The 19640-nt window shown below is 38.0% G+C and overlaps 2 protein-coding genes, 1 long non-coding RNA gene and 2 other non-coding genes across 5 annotated transcripts in view; 4 read left to right on the top strand and 1 right to left on the bottom strand.

Annotated features, from left to right (window-relative positions):
- Positions 1–975: 975 nt before the first annotated feature.
- Positions 976–3412, bottom strand: dynlt1b (dynein light chain Tctex-type 1b). Its single transcript, XM_051688514.1, has 5 exons — positions 3329–3412; positions 3084–3125; positions 2870–2993; positions 1368–1445; positions 976–1235 (listed from the first exon to the last, which is right to left on the bottom strand). The coding sequence occupies exons 1-5, from the start codon at positions 3353–3355 to the stop codon at positions 1165–1167; spliced, it is 342 nt and encodes a 113-aa protein (XP_051544474.1). The 5' UTR covers positions 3356–3412; the 3' UTR covers positions 976–1164.
- Positions 3413–7342: 3930 nt separating this feature from the next.
- On the top strand, positions 7343–11280 carry LOC127435220 (60S ribosomal protein L18a). The gene is made up of 5 exons (XM_051688503.1): positions 7343–7501; positions 8390–8569; positions 8661–8790; positions 10901–11010; positions 11128–11280. Exons 1-5 carry the CDS (start codon positions 7484–7486, stop codon positions 11218–11220), a joined length of 531 nt encoding a protein of 176 aa, XP_051544463.1. The 5' UTR covers positions 7343–7483; the 3' UTR covers positions 11221–11280.
- On the top strand, positions 8181–8309 carry LOC127435522 (small nucleolar RNA SNORA68). Its single transcript, XR_007896250.1, has one exon. It is a non-coding gene; the product is annotated as a small nucleolar RNA SNORA68 (small nucleolar RNA).
- LOC127435521 (small nucleolar RNA SNORA68) lies at positions 10631–10766 on the top strand. The gene has a single exon (XR_007896249.1). It is a non-coding gene; the product is annotated as a small nucleolar RNA SNORA68 (small nucleolar RNA).
- Positions 11281–13489: 2209 nt separating the features above from the next.
- Positions 13490–19640, top strand: part of LOC127435232 (uncharacterized) — a 46552-nt gene continuing 40401 nt past the window's right edge. The window contains exon 1 of the long non-coding RNA XR_007896158.1: positions 13490–14040. This is a non-coding gene — a long non-coding RNA (uncharacterized LOC127435232). The remainder of the gene's footprint in view (positions 14041–19640) is intronic.

Raw genomic sequence — 19640 nt, 5'->3', positions numbered from 1 at the left:
CACTACTGTAATGTGAAACAAAGGGATATATTAAAGTACTTTTGGTTAATTGTCAGGACGTTTCTTTGTGAGATTCACCCGCACTGGATGCCGTCCAGTTTTACATTCCAAAAAAAAAATGTATTTTCTCACATTCCATTGTTATTTGATGTGCCTGCGAACGTGTTTCTGTTGTGTATTATTTTGTGGATCATACCTGAGTTATTCTTAATGACATCACTATGTATTAAATAGGAAAGCTGGTTCTTCATGGTCAGATTTGTGATCCGGCTGGACAAAAAATAACGGCTTGTTTTTGTAAGCACTGTTCACTTATTGTCTTACGTACTGTTTTATTTGTTTGGAGGTCTGTGCTCGACACGACTGATTTCAGAGATGTTTGCAGACAGTGATGCACAACATCAGCTGTTTGTGGACTGTAGTACTGTACCTTATAATGCTTCTAAAATGTCATTTTGCTTCACAGATGTACCTTTACATGAGTTTGGGTTAGGAGAAGGATGTTTAATTTGTCGCACAGTTGCATATGTCAAATGAGCTGCTGAACTTAAAGGGATATTTCACACAAAAATGAAAATTCTGTCATTATTTACTCAACCTCATGCTGTTCCAGACCACAAAAGGAGATGTTAGAGTGGACAAACCAAGTCAGTTTCCATGCATTTTGATAGTGACTGAGGCTGATATTCTGCCTAACATCTCATTTTGTGTTCCATATTTGTGTGGTGATTTATTCCTTTAATGAAATGAGACACCACTACAAGTTGTTTGTTTTATGCGAGATGCCCGGTTCTCTGTGCCTTTCAACATGAACAAAAGGTTATGCCCAGGCCTTGCTGACCTCTTGACCTCAGTCCAAACACTCCTGCGTTCAAACGCAAGTCCGAGGAGATTTCCTTCGGTTGCACTGTTGTGATGTATGAGGGAAAATGTTGTATAAAATGTTCATTAAATTTGTAAGACTGCGTCCTCACATGGAATACATGTACTTTTATTGCGTATGAAGGGGTTTGACTTTGTACAATAAAAAATATGCAGTATAGTAAGAATGTCTGATAATACAAATGGCAGTTTAAAAGCAAAAAAACCCAAACACTGAGCAGCAGGAAGCAGTGTTTGTAAGTTGATTATTTGCGAGCAGCTTATGTAGTTCTGTGTGTCGCTTTAAATGGCGAGTCCAAACACACTGATGATGCAGTACATGGATTTATTCTCCCATCTGACTGTACAACTGCCTGCAGAAGAACAGAAAGCTCTTTGAACTTGGACAGAAACAGTGTTATTGCATTTGCTCATGTCAGTAATTTATTTACTATTACTATTTACAGTTTTGGTTAGTGAACAAACCCCTAACTGGACGTTCTTACCATCTGTAGTGTTGTCCCAGAAACATGAGGAAGCCGACTGCAATCCAGCACCATTTTTCTGCATTATAATGCAGGTCACTGACAGGGAGAAGAAAATTAGTTTGTCATTACTAGGAAGAATAATACAGTACGGAGACCCTGAGAGGACAGGGTGGGAATTTTTTTCTGAAAATGTTTTACGTTCCCTCGCAATAAGTTTTACGTTCCCTCGCAATAGTTTTACGTTCCTTCTCAATAAGTTTTGCGTTCCCTCCCAATAAGTTTTGCGTTCCCTCCCAATAAGTTTTGCGTTCCCTCTCAATACGTTTTGCGTTCCCTCTCAATACGTTTTGCGTTCCCTCTCAATACGTTTTGCGTTCCCTCAATAGTTTTACGTTCCCTCTCAATACGTTTTGCGTTCCCTTCCAATACGTTTTGCGTTCCCTCTCAATACGTTTTGCGTTCCCTCTCAATACGTTTTGCGTTCCCTTTCAATAGTTTTGCGTTCCCTCCCAATAAGTTTTGCGTTCCCTCTCAATACGTTTTGCGTTCTCTCAATACGTTTTGTTCCCTCTCAATAAGTTTTGCGTTCTCTCTCAATAAGTTTCGCGTTCCCCCTCAATACGTTTTGCGTTCCCCCTCAATACGTTTTGCGTTCCTTCTCAATACGTTTTGCGTTCCCTCCCAATAAGTTTTGCGTTCCCTCAATAGTTTTACGTTCCCTCTCAATACGTTTTGTTCCCTCTCAATACGTTTTGCGTTCCCTCTCAATACGTTTTGCGTTCCCCCTCAATACGTTTTGCGTTCCCTCGCAATAAGTTTTCCTTTCCCTCTCAATTGTTTTGCGTTCCCTCGTAATACGTTTTGCATTCCCTCCCAATAAATTTACCATGGTTTTACTACAGTAACCATATTTTACCATGATATTCGTTGCAAAACCATAGTGATAATACAGGAAAACAAAAAATTAATAAAAATAACTTTGTGGGGATCATGGTTTTACCAAGAAAATACCATAGTTTACCTATGGATTTACTATATAATATTTTGTTCATTGTTAATTATACCTAATGCATTTACTAATGTTAACAAATGTAACATAATACAGTGCTACCAATATTGTAGACTAGTAACCATAGTTTCTTGGTCGAAAACTAAGAAGTAACCATGGCTGTTTTAGGCTAAGCTTTTTTTTTTTTTTTTTTTTTTTTACAGAAACTATGGTTTTACTATAGTAACTATGAAAAGTAACTTTTTTTTTTTTTTTTTGGTGGAAAGCATGCTTTAAATACAGTATAAGGTATACATATAGTAAACATTGTTTTTTACTATAGATTAACAATGGTTAATGTTGTGGTTTATATAGTTTTACTACAAATACCATGGTATACCACAAAATTATGATTTTTATTACCATAGTTTGTTTTCCTGTATTACTACTATGATTTTACTATGAATAATAAAAGGTGAATATAAAAAGGGCACTATGAAGGGAACAACCCTACATGATAAAAGATAGTTACCAATATATTTGAAAGGTTTGCCCAGTTTACTGAGTTGACTCAAGCAGTGCTCCACCACATTCGATGTCCACTGATTCACTCGGTTGTGCTGATACACGTTTCCTCCAATGACTCCTTCAACAGACTTCAAAAACACGTGGAGAATAAACAGCTTTTACACATCAACTGAAAACAATATGTGAACAAACACTATAATAAATGAATTAAAACACACCTCTTTAACAATACTGCTCACTTCATCCACCACGAAGGCAGTCTAAAGGAAAACAAATAAAAAAAAAAAACATTTAAATCAAAATATCGATCTGTTATGGTCCATTTGTTGTTGGTGAAAATGTTCAGGCTAATCAACTGTTAGAGGATTTTTTAACAACAACACAGATTGTAAGAAAAACTGTAACAAAAGACTGTCTACAGCAAATATATGATGTAATATTAAAGTCATCTGATCGCTTTGACCTCTTCTGCACTGTGAAAATCATCCATGGTTTTGTGTTTTTGTCCGTCGAAGCCTCTGCGGTTGTCATGGAAATAGGCAAAACACAAAACGGTACAACGCGTTACGGTCAACTAGCGTGTTACGACAGTAAGTCACCGTTTGCGGACACCATACAAATGAATGGGGGCAGAGACTGTTTATTTAGGGGAGATGGGCTACTTTTATTAAAATGAATGAGGGCAGAGACCGTTTATTTATGGAAATGGGCTACTTGTAGTGTAATGACTGGGGGCAAAGACTGTTTATTTAGTTGGCATTGGTTACTTCTATTAAAATGACTGGGGCAAAGACTGTTGATTTAGGGGAGATGGGCTACTTCTATTAAAATGACTGGGGGCAAAGACTGTTTATTTAATAGAGATGGGCTTCTTCTATTAAAATGAATAAGAGAAATTGGAACAGTCAACGGATGTAGAAAGGAAGTCCCGCCTCACAGGTAAAAAAGCCAATCACCTTTTAGAAATCACCTGTCAATCATCTCAAGAACGCGCATGCACATTAGCTGCACAAGCCGGGAAAATTTTGTTTTTGAGCGTAATTTGAGGTAAAGAAGCACAATTTATGATACCAGCGATGTCAGATTTTACTGCTGGTTTGAAACATGTTCTTTGGTCGTAATCTTGACCAACCGTTTTTGAGATTTCGTTCTTCTCCCATTCAAGAAGATAGGAGCTGCACCAGCACGACTGGAAATAGCCTCCCGGTTAAAGATGGCCGACAGTGGTGAGAGGCTCGCTGAAATGTCTCAAAGTAGCTAAATCACGCGATGACGTCATTTATTGCGTAAGATGTCAAATTTACATATGTAAATAGTAAAGAGATACGGCAATTCTTTAAAGTTGTAGAACCATATGTTTTTTTTGTTGTTGTTTTTTTTTATTGAACTAATGATTTAACAATTAGTATTTAACTACTAATCATTTAGCTATCACTAATTGAATTTGTCAAACCTTCAGACAGTGGGGGATTTCTATATATATATATATATTTATTTCTTTTGTTTTGTAATTAAACTGCATTATTTTATTTTTTTTACTTTTTTTTTTTTTTTATCTGTAATATATCTTATTTTTGAACATATACTTGTGCCAGTGTTACTAACATTAAAACATTGGGTGAATCACTAAATAAGATAATCAGAAAAGGATAACGGAACTTAAGGACAAGCTGAATGAAGCTGAAAGGTACCAAAGATGGTGGAACTTGAGGCTGTACAGATTGACAGAACAGGAAGGCGCAGGTGGTTGAAATCTGCCACTCTATAGCAAAGTGTTTCTAGCAAGTCCACTTTGAGGCTGTTTCCAGTCATGCCAGTGCAGCTCCTATCTACTTGAATGGGGAAAGACCAAAAAACTTTTTTCAAAAGAAGAGAAGTTTTAGACGACTTCTTATTGCTGGTCAGTGTGATCACAGAGTCATACATTTTTTTTTAAGGATATTCCAAGTTAAGCTCAATCAACAACATCTGTGGTGTAATGCTGATTACCAAAAAAATTAATTTCGACTCTTCCCTCCTTTTCTTTAAAAAAAGCTAAAATGGTAAAGATGGGTGGATCGATCCTAAAGTATCGATACTTCTGATACTGATGTTGTATCAAAAATATCAATCCTCACACAAAAATATTGATTCTAACATAATATATATATATATATATATACAGATACAGTTGAAGTCAGAAATGTACATATACCTTAGCCAAATACATTTAAACTCAGTTTTTCACAATTCCTGACATTTAATCGTAGAAAACATTCCGTTTTAGGTCAGTTAGGATCACTACTTTATTTTAAGAATGTGAAATGTCAGAATAATAGTAGAGAGAATGATTTATTTCAGCTTTTATTTCTTTCATCACATTCCCAGTGGGTCAGAAGTTTACATACACTTTGTTAGTATTTGGTAGCATTGCCTTTAAATTGTTTAACTTGGGTCAAATGTTTTGGGTATCCTTCCACAAGCTTCTCACAATAAGTTGCTGGAATTTTGTCCCATTCCTCCAGACAGAACTGGTGTAACTGAGTCAGGTTTGTAGACCTCCTTGCTCACACACGCTTTCAGTTCTGCCCACAAATTTTCTATCAGATTGAGGTCAGGGCTTTGTGATGGCCACTCCAATACCTTGACTTTGTTGTCCTTAAGCCCTTTTGTCACAACTTTGGAGGTATGCTTGGGGTCATTGTCCATTTGGAAGACCCATTTGCGACCGAGCTTTAACTTCCTGGCTGATGTCTTGAGATGTTGCTTCAATATATCCACATAATTTTCCTTCCTCGTGATTCCATCTATTTTTTTTAAGTGCACCAGTCCCTCCTGCAGCAAAGCACCCCCACAACATGATGCTGCCACCCCCATGCTTCACGGTTGGGATGGTGTTCTTCGGCTTGCAAGCCTCACCCTTTTTCCTCCAAACATAACGATGGTCATTATGGCCAAACAGTTCAATATTTGTTTCATCAGACCAGAGGACATTTCTCCAAAAGTAAGATCTTTGTCCCCATGTGCACTTGCAAACTGTAGTCTGGCTTTTTTATGGCGGTTTTGGAGCAGTGGCTTCTTCCTTGCTGAGCAGCCTTTCAGGTTATGTCGATATAGGACTCGTTTTTACTGTGGATATAGATACTTGTCTACCTGTTTCCTCCAGCATCTTCACAAGGTCCTTTGCTGTTGTCCTGGGATTGATTTGCACTTTTCACACCAAATTACGTTCATCTGTAGGAGACAGAATGTGTCTCCTTCCTGAGCGGTATGATGGCTGTGTGGTCCCATGGTGTTTATACTTGTGTACTATTGTTTGTACAGATGAACGTGGAACCTTCAGGCGTTTGGAAATTGCTCCCAAGGATGAACCAGACTTGTGGAGGTCCACAATTTGTTTTGCTGATTTCTTTTATTTTCCCATGATGTCAATCAAAGAGGCACTGAGTTTGAAGGTAGACCTTAAAATACATCCACAGGTACACCTCCAATTCAGTACACCTCCTATCAGAAGCTAATTGTCTAAAGGCTTGACATCATTTTCTGGCATTTTCCAAGCTGCTTAAAGGCACAGTTAACTAATATTTAATCTGTGGAGTGGTTAAAAAATGAGTTTTAATGACTTCAACCTAAGTGTATGTAAACTTCTGACTTCAACTGTATATATATATATATATATATATATATATATATATATATATATATATATATATATATATATATATTATTATTATTATTATTATTATTATTATTATTGTTTTTTGGCTGAACCCATGGTTTTACTACAGTAATATTGTAGTAATAACCATGGTTAATTGTGTGATAACTATGGTTTAACTAAATACTATCGATAAACTATAATTACTGTATTGAAACCATGGTTAATATTTGTAAGGGTAAACAAAACAGAAGTATAATAATTTTCTGTTTAGGCTCACAAATGTAAAAAAAAAAAAAAAAAAAATAATAATAATAATAATAATTACTTAAAATAATATTATAAATTACCCATTTTATCCCAAGAAATCGCAAATAAATAATAAATAATAATCATAAAAAAAAATCATTAATAGAAGTAACGGTATTGACGATATTGGACTTGAAATTATTGGTATCGGATCGAAAAGAAAATAAGTGGTATCGCCCATCCCTATAAAATCTCGGTCACAGCGAGACACTTACAATGGAAGTCAATGGGGCCAATTTTTAGAGTGTTTAAAGGCAGAAATGTGAATATTATAGTGTTATGAAAGCACTTACATTAATTCTTCTGTTAAAACTCCTGTATTATTTGAGCTGTAAATTTGTTTAAATAATCGTTTTTAGTCGTTTTAGGGTTTGTTGACAGTTTCTTTTCTTTTTTTTGCACACAAATAATGAAACAGAAGCAGATTTAAAGGTAATACAAAAGTAAAACAATATTAGACATCTATAGAAATGGTTTTATTTAGATTTATGCTGAACCTTTTGTAGCGAAATCCCGCAACTGCTCTGTCGCTGGGGCAACAGTCATGATTGATCGCTCAAACTAGCCAATAAAAACGGCTCTAGGAAGACCCGCCCCTTCGGAAGAGGATTGACGTCAGGATTCTCCGGCCTGCCACTTCCTCTTTCACAGTGGCCGTCAGCGAGAGACACCATGAAGGCGTCTGGCACAGTACGTAAAACCCTTTAAAAACCAGCACACAGGCTCTTTGAGCTCATACACATAGCTCGGAAACACTCATAAGGCACTTAACCCTCTATACGAGTGAGTTTGTGCAGTATATATTGAGGATAAATGTATTAAAATGTGTTTGAAGTGTAGCGCGAGACGGACATGGCGGCTCAAGAATGAGTCCACGTGTTCATCATCATCATTATAATTAATATTGTAGATGTTAAACACTATTTCATCAGATCTGTTTATTGTTCAAACCGTTTTAATCAGCTTGCGTGCTTTAGTTTCACTATGATCTATCGAATCCTTAGTGCACTTATCATATGCAGAAATTGTTGACCATGTATGCTTTTGAATCATGACTATATACTTTGTTTATTCTTCATTTGGTGTAGTCGTATTGTCAATGTATATTAATTTATTCTGGTTAGCTATCTTACCGGGTAGAAAAACTTTATTTAGATACCTTTTAAATATCTCTCCTGCAAGAGGGAAGCAAACAAAATCCTCAGAATTAATAAACAAATGCCTAATATTAGAAAAATAAGTAACTTAACAGTTCTAACACACCTAAACTAGCTTGTCATTGTCTTTGGGTTAACTTAAATTGCAATTATACTCTCGGTACGGTGTACATGCAATAATTTTGTGCCTAAATAAACTTAAGAGTGTCAGTTGTGCACATAAACCCAAAGGTCACGACCTCCTGATGCCCTGGCTATGTGTGGTAAAGAAAGATTGAACCTTGTCGGCTTTCACTGGCTGTCAAATGTGCCACTGAAAGTGAATTCAAGGTGCGACAAGCTGCTGAATTTCCAGGTGTTGGATGATCGAGTATTTTTGATAAAGGTTTGACGTCTGAATGTCTGTGTTCCTCTCTTCCAGCTTCGGGAGTATAAGGTCGTTGGGCGTCTGTTGCCCTCTGCTAAGAACCCCGCACCCCCTCTGTACCGCATGAGGATTTTCGCCCCAAACCATGTGGTGGCCAAGTCTCGCTTCTGGTACTTCGTCTCCCAGCTGAGGAAGATGAAGAAGGCATCCGGAGAGACCGTCTACTGCGGCCTGGTGCGAACACTGCGTTTCCTGTCAATAAACTAGAAGTGTTTTGATATGTTTTCTATGTTAAAACCTAAACCTGCGTTCTGTTTATGATCAGGTTCATGAGAAATCCCCCCTCAAGGTGAAAAACTTTGGCATCTGGCTGCGTTACGACTCTCGCAGTGGAACCCACAACATGTACCGCGAGTACAGAGACCTGACCACCTCTGGAGCCGTCACTCAGTGCTGTGAGTTTCTCATATACTTATTTACTCACCCTCATGCCATCTCAGATGTGTATGACTATCTTCTGCAGAACATGAAGATTTTCAGAAGAACATCTCAGCTCTGTAGGTCCATACAATGCAAGTGAATGGTGACCAGAACTTGCTCCAAAAAGCAAATAAAGTCAGCATAGACGTCCATATGACTAAAGTGGTTTTTTTTTGTTTTTTGTTTTCGCCCAATTTGGAATGCCCAATTCCCAATGCGCTCTAAGTCCTCGTGGTGGCGTAGAGACTCGCCTCAATCCGGGTGGCGGAGGATGAATCCCAGTTGCCTCCGCATCTGAGACCAACCTGCGCATCTTATCACGTGGCTTGTTGAGTGTGTTGCCACGGAGACATAGCGCATATGGAGGCTTCACGCCATCCACCGTGGCATCCACGCACAACTCACCACACACCCCACTGAGAACGAACCATGTTATAGCGACCACGAGGAGGTTACCCCATGTGACTCTACGCTCCCTAGCAACTGGGCCAATTTGGTTGCTTAGGAGACCTGGCTGGAGTCACTCAGCATGCCCTGGGATTCGAACTAGTGAACTCCAGGTGTGGTAGCCAGTGTCTTTTACCACTGAGCTACCCAGGCCCCTGGCGACTTCAGTGGTTAAATCAATAGCCACTTTTCCAATATAGGGCCATTGCGAGCCAGTGTTTCAACTGGCCAGCCGGGGCCAAAAGCCTTGAGCCGCAAGACCAAAATCGATCTGGATTCCCACCATCGGGCCAATAACTCTGCAGCGTTGCCCAAAAACCCGCCCTTAATACACTGCTGCGGTGCCAACGTCACACACCCGGCCAAGAGGGAAGCTCAAGCTGAGGTATCTATAATATCCAATTTATATAAAATGTAAACAGCAAGATAAGTTAGCGTTGACAACACACCGTCTGTAACTACCATGGTGTCCCGAATGGTCTCTGCACTAACAGCGGGACGATGTCCCAGCACACCGTCAATGAAAGTTCACCGAACCATGGAAAGTCATTTCTTTGGGCACCGCTTTGTCTGTTGGCCGTTTTAACAGATTTGTACTGTGCCCGCATTTAAAAAAAAAAAAAAAAAAAAATTCCCAAACCTGTTCAGTTGTGCGCTGGATACAAAACCTCCGGAAGTTTGGCGAAACATCGCCTTTGACATTGAACCCTCCTCAATCCCCAGTTGGCCTTGTTTGGCCCAAGGGTGATCGGCAGGCCAAAGGCCGCTGGCCCCGAGAATGCCCCAAGAAGGCACGATGAAGCCCCGGAAGTGACAATGGGAACGCAGCTGGCCCTGGCACGCACTAGCACACCCTCGTTTGGTCCGATAGTGTAAATGTGGCTAATGTCTTCTGAAGCAATCCAGTTGGTTTTGGTTCAGAACAGACCAAAATGTAACTTCTTTTTGACTATAAATCTTGTCATTACAGCCTCAAGGCACGATCATAATTTTAAGCTCGAGTACACTTCCTAGTACTTGATGCGCAGAGCGCTAGAAAGTGTAATAGTGATTGCCAAGGAGACTGCAGATGTCATGATTTATAGTCAGAAAGGTGTTTTGGTCTGTTCTCACCCAGAACCCATTGGATCACTTAAGAAAACGTGGATTAAACCACTGGAGTCTTATGAAATACTTTTAGGCTGCATTTATATGCTTTTTGGAGCTTCAAAGTTCTGGCCACCATTCACTTGCATTTTTGGGTGAACTATTCCTTTAAGAAACCAGTTCAATCGGTTTTTAGTATACTTAAACACCCGTCCGTGCTGCATTAGTGCATCAGTATTATCAGCATTGTTTATGAATTTGGAGTCAGTCGTTTATGATGAATTCGCACACAAACCCGAAGGTCACGACCTCTTGATGGTGATGCCCTTGCTATGTGTGCGTAAAGAAAGATTGAACCTTGTCGCCTTTCATTGGCTGTCAAATGTGCCATTGAAAGTGAATTCAAGGTGCGACAAGCTTCTAGATATTCGTTTTGACCTATCATCTTAATCATTATTTATTCTTTAATATGGGATTTACCTGTTGCTGCACACGTCTTGTTTCCCTGTCAGTGTTTACTCCATAAAGACTCATGTTTTTCATGTTGTTCAGATCGTGATATGGGTGCCAGACATCGTGCTCGCGCTCACTCCATTCAGATTATGAAGGTGCAGGTGATCGCAGCCAACAAGTGCCGCAGACCCGCCATCAAGCAGTTCCACGTGAGTACACGCGTTCAGATCACCGTTCATTCTGTTGTGGGTGATGAAACTGTATTTGCTCACAAAACTCTACATGGGGAAGAAACGCTTTATTAATATTGTGTCTCTGTGCAATAGGACTCCAAGATCAAGTTCCCTCTGCCTCACAGGGTTCTGCGCCGCCAGCACAAGCCCCGTTTCACCACCAAGAGACCAAACACTTTCTTTTAAAGTGTATATTTGTGCTTTTCACATTACTGGCAAATAAAAAAATCAACTTGGAAAAATTAATTTATGTGATTCTGAATTTTTGTGATTTACGAAGTGAAATTCTTTGCATATGAATATGAATTTATGAGTGGTGAAAGGGTAAATCCCACAAAGCCTGTCATCGTACAGGTCACATTTCACAAAAATGATATTTTGCATTAAAAATAATGCGTTTCCCTCCAAATACTCATTACTGTAGTGTGAAAAAGATGTAAAATTGTGACGTGGTAGTGTTTTTACTGTCTTCAATTTATGCAAATTCAACAAAACATGGCACTACTGTTTTTATTAAAGGGGCAGTTCACCCAAAAAATGAAAATTCTCTCCTTTCCTCCCCCTCATGCCATCCCAGATGTGTCTGACTTTCTTTTGCAGAACACAAATGAAGATTTTTAGAAGATTTTTTTTTTTCAGCTCTGTTGGTCCATACAATGCAAGTGAATGGTGACCAGAACTTTGAAGCTCCAAAAAACACAAAGGCAGCATAAAAGTAATCCATACGACTCCAGTGGTTTAATCAATATCTTCAGAAGTGATATAAGTGTGGGTGAGAAACAGATCAATATTTATATTATATGCACAAAGGATGCGAAAGTGAAACTGGAGATTTATAGTAAAAAAAGAACTAGAATATTGATCTGTTTCTCACCCTCACCTATCATATCAATTCTGAAGACATGGATTAAACCACTGGATTCTCATGGATTACTTTTATGCTGCCTTTATGTGTTTTTTGGAGCTTCAAAATTCTGGTCACCATTCACTTGCATTGTACGGACCTACAAAGCGGAAATATTCTTCTAAAAATCTTTGTGTTCTGCAGAAGAAAGAAAGTCAGACACATCTGGGATGGCATGAGGGTGAGTAAATGATGAGAATTTTCATTTTTGGGTGAACTGTCCCTTTAAGAGAAACTGTCCCCATTCTTAATGATGTCTTAAAGATCATATTTATATTGCTATACCTTTAATACCAATGACAGCAGTACACCAAACGTAGTTTAAAAGTCACTTTTTGGTGAGAGTTACTTAAAAGAAAAAAAAATGTTTTGAAAATGTTCTGCATTTCTCACTTTCCACCACAAGATAGCAGTATTTCGCCACGTTCTGAAAGCATGTCATTTTACTCAAATTCTGTTTTTTACTAGCATTCAAATAATGTCATTATTGCCCCAGTGCTTAGTAACCATCGTATAAATAACCACCGAATCATATGAGACCGTGTCATCTCTGCAATAGATGTGAATATTAAATATCATATTTCTGTCTCAGCCAGGGGCGTAGAACACGAAGGGGATGTGGGGGGTCGTGTCTCACTTTCAATAAAACCAAAGTTTGTTCCTGTGTTTATGTCTTTCATACAGCAAATGTGTAAAAGCAAAAGTTAAAATTCACTGGTCAATCATGTAATTAACTAGATAAGAATTTTTAATCGATTGACAGCCCTAAAAATACATATTTTATTTATGTTCGTCTAGCGATAAACATTCTGTCACCCTCACTTTTGAAATGATTGCTACACCCCTGATCTCAGCATTGTCTTTTCTCAATGCTTCTTTCCCCAGCTGCTCTTGAATTAACAGTTAAATTATCAGGGAAATAGCTCAAAAATTTCGGCCTTTTTTACTCATACAAAAATATCAGAATATTGGCTTGGAATGACATGAGGAACAGTAGATATTCAAATCTCAGTGTGGATTTATGAGTCAAATAAAGTCTTTGGTAAACATTACTGAAAGATACTGGACGTTTTTTTTCAACAAACATGAATTACACACAGTCATACCCCAAACATAAATTCTGAGGCCGCCATGTTTTATAATAACAAGTTGCTAGATAAGAACTACAACGGCTTTCTGTTTCGTTAGGCAAGTTCACTCGCATGCTTGTGGTATTTGTAGTCCTTATCTAGCAACTCGTTAGCGTCACATGACGGCTTAAAAAATCATGTTTGAGGTATTATTGTGTGTAATTAATATTTGTAAAACAAAGTATCTTCAATTAAAGTTGACCACAGACTTTATTTTACTCATGAATAAATAAATAAAAAAACACAATTGTGAAAACCCAACGGTCAACGGATGTAGACGGAAGTCCCGCCTCACAGGTAAAAGAGCCATTCACCTTTTAGATACAGACATCGCCTGTCAATCAACTCGAGAACGCGCATGCGCATTAGCTATACAAACCGGGAAAATTACGTCTTTTTAGCGTTATCTGAGGTAAAGAAACACAGTTTATGATTCCAGTATTGTCAGATTTTATTGCTGATTTTAAATATGTTCTTTGGTCGTAATCTTGACCAACGGTTATTGTGATTTTGGTCTTTCCCCATTCAAGTAGATAGGAGCTGCAGTGTCATAACTGGAATTATCCTCCCGAGATTGATTTGACAGTGGACTGACTTGCTAGAGACACTTTGAGGGAACCCATGGCGAATTAGTCTTCTTGGGTTGTCTACAAACTGACATCATGGATGAGCACAACAGTCTGGTTCCATTCATTTTTTCCATAGACGAATTGAGTTTTAATGATAACTTATATATCTTTAAAGACAGACCTGCTTAAAGCTTTGAGGTTGTTCATCAATGATACAGTATATGCCTCTTTTGAAGCAATCGGTTCACTTTATTTGAACGCCGTTGTTTAAAAATTGTGTTTAATAGCGGAATTCCTGGTTAAGAACTACACTACCCATGCTCCAGCAGAGAAAGATCCACCAATCAGAGAACCGTGGCCAACAAAGCCTGCTAAAGGAGTCCAGCAGCGACCACCCACTCCCGTGAGTCGCTCACCCTTCATCTTCAAACTACTTATATATTTGTATACAGTTGAAGTCAGAAGTTTACACTTGGGTTGAATTCATTAAAACTCATTTTTTAATCACTCCACAGATTAAATATTAGCAAACTATAGATTTGGCAAGTCGTTTAGGACATCTACTTTGTGCATGACACGAGTAATTTTTCCAACAATTGTTTACAGACAGATTGTTTCACTTTTAATTGACTATATCACAATTCCAGTGGGTCAGAAGTTTACATACACTAAAGTTAACTGTGCCTTTAAGCAGCTTGGAAAATTCCGGAAAATGATGTGAAGCCTTTAGACAATTAGCTTCTGACAGGAGGTGTACTGAACTGGAGGTGTACCTGTGGATGTATTTTAAGGTCTACCTTCAAACTCAGTGCCTCTTTGCTTGACATCATAGGAAAATCAAAAGAAATCAGACAAGACCTCAGAAAAAAAATTGTGGACCTCCACAAGTCTGGTTCATCCTTGGGAGCAATTTCTAAACGCCTGAAGGTACCACGTTCATCTGTACAAACAATAGTACGCATCATACCGCTCAGGAAGGAGACGCATTCGGTCTCCTAGAGATGAACGTAGTTTGGTGCGAAAAGTGCAAATCAATCCCAGAACAACAGCAAAGGACCTTGTGAAGATGCTGGAGGAAACAGGTAAACAAGTATCTATATCCACAGTAAAATGAGTCCTATATCAACATAACCTGAAAGGCTGCTCAGCAAGGAAGAAGCCACTGCTCCAAAACCACCATAAAAAAAGCCAGACTACAGTTTACAAGTGCACATGGGGACAAAGATCTTACTTTTGGAGAAATGTCATCTGGTCTGATGAAACAAAAATTGAACTGTTTGGCCATAATGACCATTGTTATGTTTGGAGGAAAAAGGGTGAGGTTTGCAAGCTGAAGAACACCATCCCAACCGTGAAGCATGGGGGTGGCAGCATCATGTTGAGGGGGTGCTTTGCTGCAGGAGGGACTGGTGCACTTCACAAAATAGATGGCATCATGAGGAAGGAAAATTATGTGGATATATTGAAGCAACATCTCAAGACATCAGCCAGGAAGGTAAAGCTCGGTCGCAAATGGGTCTTCCAAATGGACAATGACCCCAAGCATACCTCCAAAGTTGTGGCAAAATGGCTTAAGGACAACAAAGTCAAGGTATTGGAGAGGCCATCACAAAACCCTGACCTCAATCTGAAAATTAGTTGACCAATAGTTGAAAATTTGTGTCCAGAACTGAAAAAGTGTGTGTTAGCAAGGAGGCCTACAAACCTGACATTTCTGGTTTAAACATTTGAAGTGTATAGTTACCTCACTATGGTTCTGCACATTTTGGGAAATACAGAAGGTCATAGGTGTTCTATGCATACAGACAATGTATTACTGCACATAGTATGCATACTGTAGGAGTATGAGTAATTTGGTAACGTGCTTTTTATGAGTGACACTTTCACGAATGTCAGCGTTAGTCAATCACACACCTGTCACCTGAAAACAACCACCTCAAGAGATTTGAAGGACTGTGTCGTGGTGTGTCGGGCGAGTTTGTGGATTTGGCGGATGGCAGGTTTACTGATCTGTGGGTTGGGGTGGTGGGCATACTGTTTGGTGATTTCCCCTCGGGACGGCACTTTCCAGGAACCTTCCCCAGTAAGGGGGCGAACACCCAAACCTCAAGCCACAGATTCCACTGTGCATAAAAGCTCTCGGTTCAGACAGCTTACCGGCAGGTATGTGTGTGTGTGTGTTTGTGTTTATAGGGAGAAAAGTGTAAGGCCACAAATCAGACTTTCACCAGGTTGGTCCAGCAAGGACAACTGAGGTGAATCCTATGGATTCTGAGACACCAGAGATGCGGTGATGCTTGAAGGGACACTTTATAGTATGGTAGTTTGCTTTTGTAAACACAACCAGAATAGCAAACTGCCATACTAGTCCTACTGCAGCTTTTTCTTGATGTCGTTTATAACGTTAAAACTCTGTCATGAAACTGTCATGGTCAGAAAAGAGTAAATACATGAAAACACACTCATGTATTAGTGATCCGGCAGCACTGAGGTGGCTCTCCCACACATTACCTTAGTAAGAACAGCTGACCTAGCAGTACGCGGCCCAGGACAGCCGATTTGATTGATTGGATGTAAAGTTCCCACATTCAGAGACAACAAGCGGTTCACAGGATGTACAGTCAAAGAAAGGCATGTCTAAACCTCCCACTGCGGTATTGCTTTAACTCCCGGTCAAAGTATAATGTTTTTGAGACACCGGCGGCGAATGAAAACCTACGAATGACTGACTGACCTCACACACAGATTGAAAAAGAGAGAAAATCAACATGGAAAAGAAAAAATAATTAAATAGGACATTTCATGCTGGAGTATTAAAGCAAATGGCTGTATGTGAATGATCAGAAAAGCATAAAAACATACAAGTCTTACTAATTCTGCAGTATTTATACTATGCACAGTATGCACATTTTTAGTGTGCATAGAATACTTGGATGATCTACTAAATTTCCCAAAAGGTGCAAAGCGCACTGTGTGGAATACACATTGCATTGTGCACAAAATTTAGATTAAAAAATGCTAAATAAAACAAGTATTTATCTCTAAGTTGACGTATGTAGGGTTAAAAAATAATAAGCAGTAAACAGTATATACTGCACAGTATTTAGTTAGTAGTGAGCTAGGCTATATCCGGAATGCACAGTATATACTGTATACTGCATACTATTTCTTAAATATGTCAAACTATGCAGTATGCAATAAAAACATTTCAAACTAGTATATTAATGAGAAGTGTAGGGTGTAATCTGATTACAAAGTAATTACTTTACTTTTAAAGGAAAAAAATTAGTGTAACACATTGCATTTTAAATTTTTGTAATCCGATTGCAGTTACTCACCTTCAGTTATTACTTTTAACCTTGTGCGACCGTGTGTACACATGCGTGGACGTTGTATTTTGGCTTCGCTATATGCAACGCATTATTTAAATTAATTTAAACTGACTGATCTCAGTTCAGGAGACTCTGTGCTGTCAGTAAAGGGTTAAACTTTTGACACCGAGTCATGTGGCAGAACAACATGGCGCTGATCACAGCGGAGTTTGTCTTTGGGAGAAACGGCAACAAAACGGCATCTGGTAAGAAACCTCATTTAGTTTTTACATTGAAACCTGTTTGAGTCAAAAGATTAGAGTCTCTAGTTTCATACAATATGCCATTTTTAAAATTTGAGCAATTTATCGCGAAACGCCACGCTGCTGAACACAATGACCACGTATGTGGACAATAGCACAAGATTTTCATTAGAAATCGTATATTTACTGAACATTATCACATTGAGAATTTTTTTTGCTCTCAGAGGTTTTATATGGAGTTAGGATGAAAATAATGTGCATTTCGAACTGTTCTGAGACCAGTGCAGACAGACAGCACACTGGAGGTTAAGTCACTCACTAAATAGGGAGCAAGGGATCATCCTATAGCTCTCTATGCAGTTAAGTGCATTCACTCCTAAAATCTGATCAAAAGTTCAGTTTCAGGCTGCAGATGATGTTTGGATCACTCAACATGTTTGACAGACATGTGACAATGATAATCAGTACATAGATTCAGAATTTATAATGTATCATTTTATTTTAACATGATTGACAGTGATTGGATGATGCTGGACATTACTTTGAATCTGAATTAATTATGCTAATTTCTGATTAACATCTTAGAAACATGAATAATCAACACTCCTGGAAACATAATAAACAATTTGATTAAATTCAATCTCACTTTCTATAGCTTAGAGTTATTTAAAATATCACAACTTAGTCCCGCTGTCCACATATGTGAACATACATTATTAGGAAAACTATTTGCTCTAGAAAAACATTTTTTGCATGTTTATTAGGTGCTACTAGTTACAAATGAAAAAGGGAAATGGAAAATGCACACAGCAGTCATGCTCGGGTCTTAGGAGGTAAAGTATTTTAGCTGGGTTTCACATATTTATAAACTTGCGTAAAAATGACTTGCGTGCAACAGTGGTGTAGCCAGTAGCCAGACTCTGGGTGTGCAAAAACTGAAGCACAATAAAGTGGCATATAATAATGTTTTAGCTATATTTCCTTTTTAGCCCTGTTTTATGTTTTAATGACTTAACTAATCAAATTATTGATACTTTTATCAATGGAGTAGGTAGGCATGTTAATGTATCAAAATGTTAGGCTTAATAATTCATCATAAAATTTAAAAAAAATGTTTTTTGAATGATTCATAATATGCTAAAGACAATACAGGAAAACACTTTACAGGAAAATCCACCAGGCTTTAGGTTACATTCATTGGTTACGTAATTGTGGATAAGAAATGCGTTAATGCATAGTGTCGAATAGAAGAATGCACTACTGTAAGAATATTTAAAATCTTTTTTGAACATTCTTTGTATTTATGGAGTATCAGGGAGGTTTGGTTCATAATAAAAACAGAAAATAAAGATATTGTTGCATTAATTATTGAGCCAATATGAATAGAGTATAATATCATGTCTGACATGATGCAAACAGACGGTAGATCGCTGATAATGATGATGATGATGCATAATAGATTTGTGTATCATCATGGTAACATATACTGAACCAATAGTTGAAAAATAAATTTAATCTTTCATCTATACAGGCAGATAAGTCTGATCTTTAAACCAAGTAGGGTCACAGAAATACCAACTTAATGGTGTTTAACACATTAAGGACAAATAGGCTAATGATTGCAATTAAGGTGTGGTACAGTATTAGAGGTCGACCAATAGTGGATTTTTGCCGATAACTATAACCGATTAATCGGCCGATAGTTTATCAGATAGTTAGATCAATTTATAGAATGAAAAAAAATCGTAGTATTTCCTTATTATGAAGGGCACATACAAGAGTCCAAAATAAATAAAATAGCAAAAGCAGTTAATTGTGCAACCAAAATCTCAATAACTTGAAAAATTAAGATTTGGTGCATTACGGGGGACTTTCAACTTTAAACAAGTCTGAAATACACCAGGGACTCTTATTTTGAAATGATGGAGACTTGGCTAACTTACAATGCTCTACATGCAAGTATTTACCAAATTACACTATATATTCACCAGAAGTTAAAAAATGAGGGAAAAAAGCAACTATCGGCACCGATTAATCGGTAAGACCGATATATTGGTCTACCTCTATACAGTATAGCCTACCTTTTCAAGTGTATTCTCCAAATATTGCAGAAAATACATAATATATCGTAAATGGGGAAGAAAATAACAACTATTAACTTAATTAACTTATATTATGGACATGCGCAATTATGAATAATAAGGCAGAAATCTGAACTCGGTAACAGAAACTTTATTAATTTATAATGCGCCCTTCGTGTCGGTTGCGAGAGTGTGCGTGTAATCTGAGACGGCCTCTGAAATACATTGGGCATTATAATAGTTATTATAATTGATTATTAAATTCTGTAATCAATGCATTGAAGTTTCAGCATAATATTGATGCATTTTACACCACTACATACTTATTAACCAACAAAAAACCTGTCG

This window comes from Myxocyprinus asiaticus, chromosome 45 (genome assembly GCF_019703515.2).
Source record: "Myxocyprinus asiaticus isolate MX2 ecotype Aquarium Trade chromosome 45, UBuf_Myxa_2, whole genome shotgun sequence".
Lineage (NCBI taxonomy): Eukaryota > Metazoa > Chordata > Actinopteri > Cypriniformes > Catostomidae > Myxocyprinus > Myxocyprinus asiaticus.
This window is presented reverse-complemented; position numbering and strand designations above follow the sequence as displayed.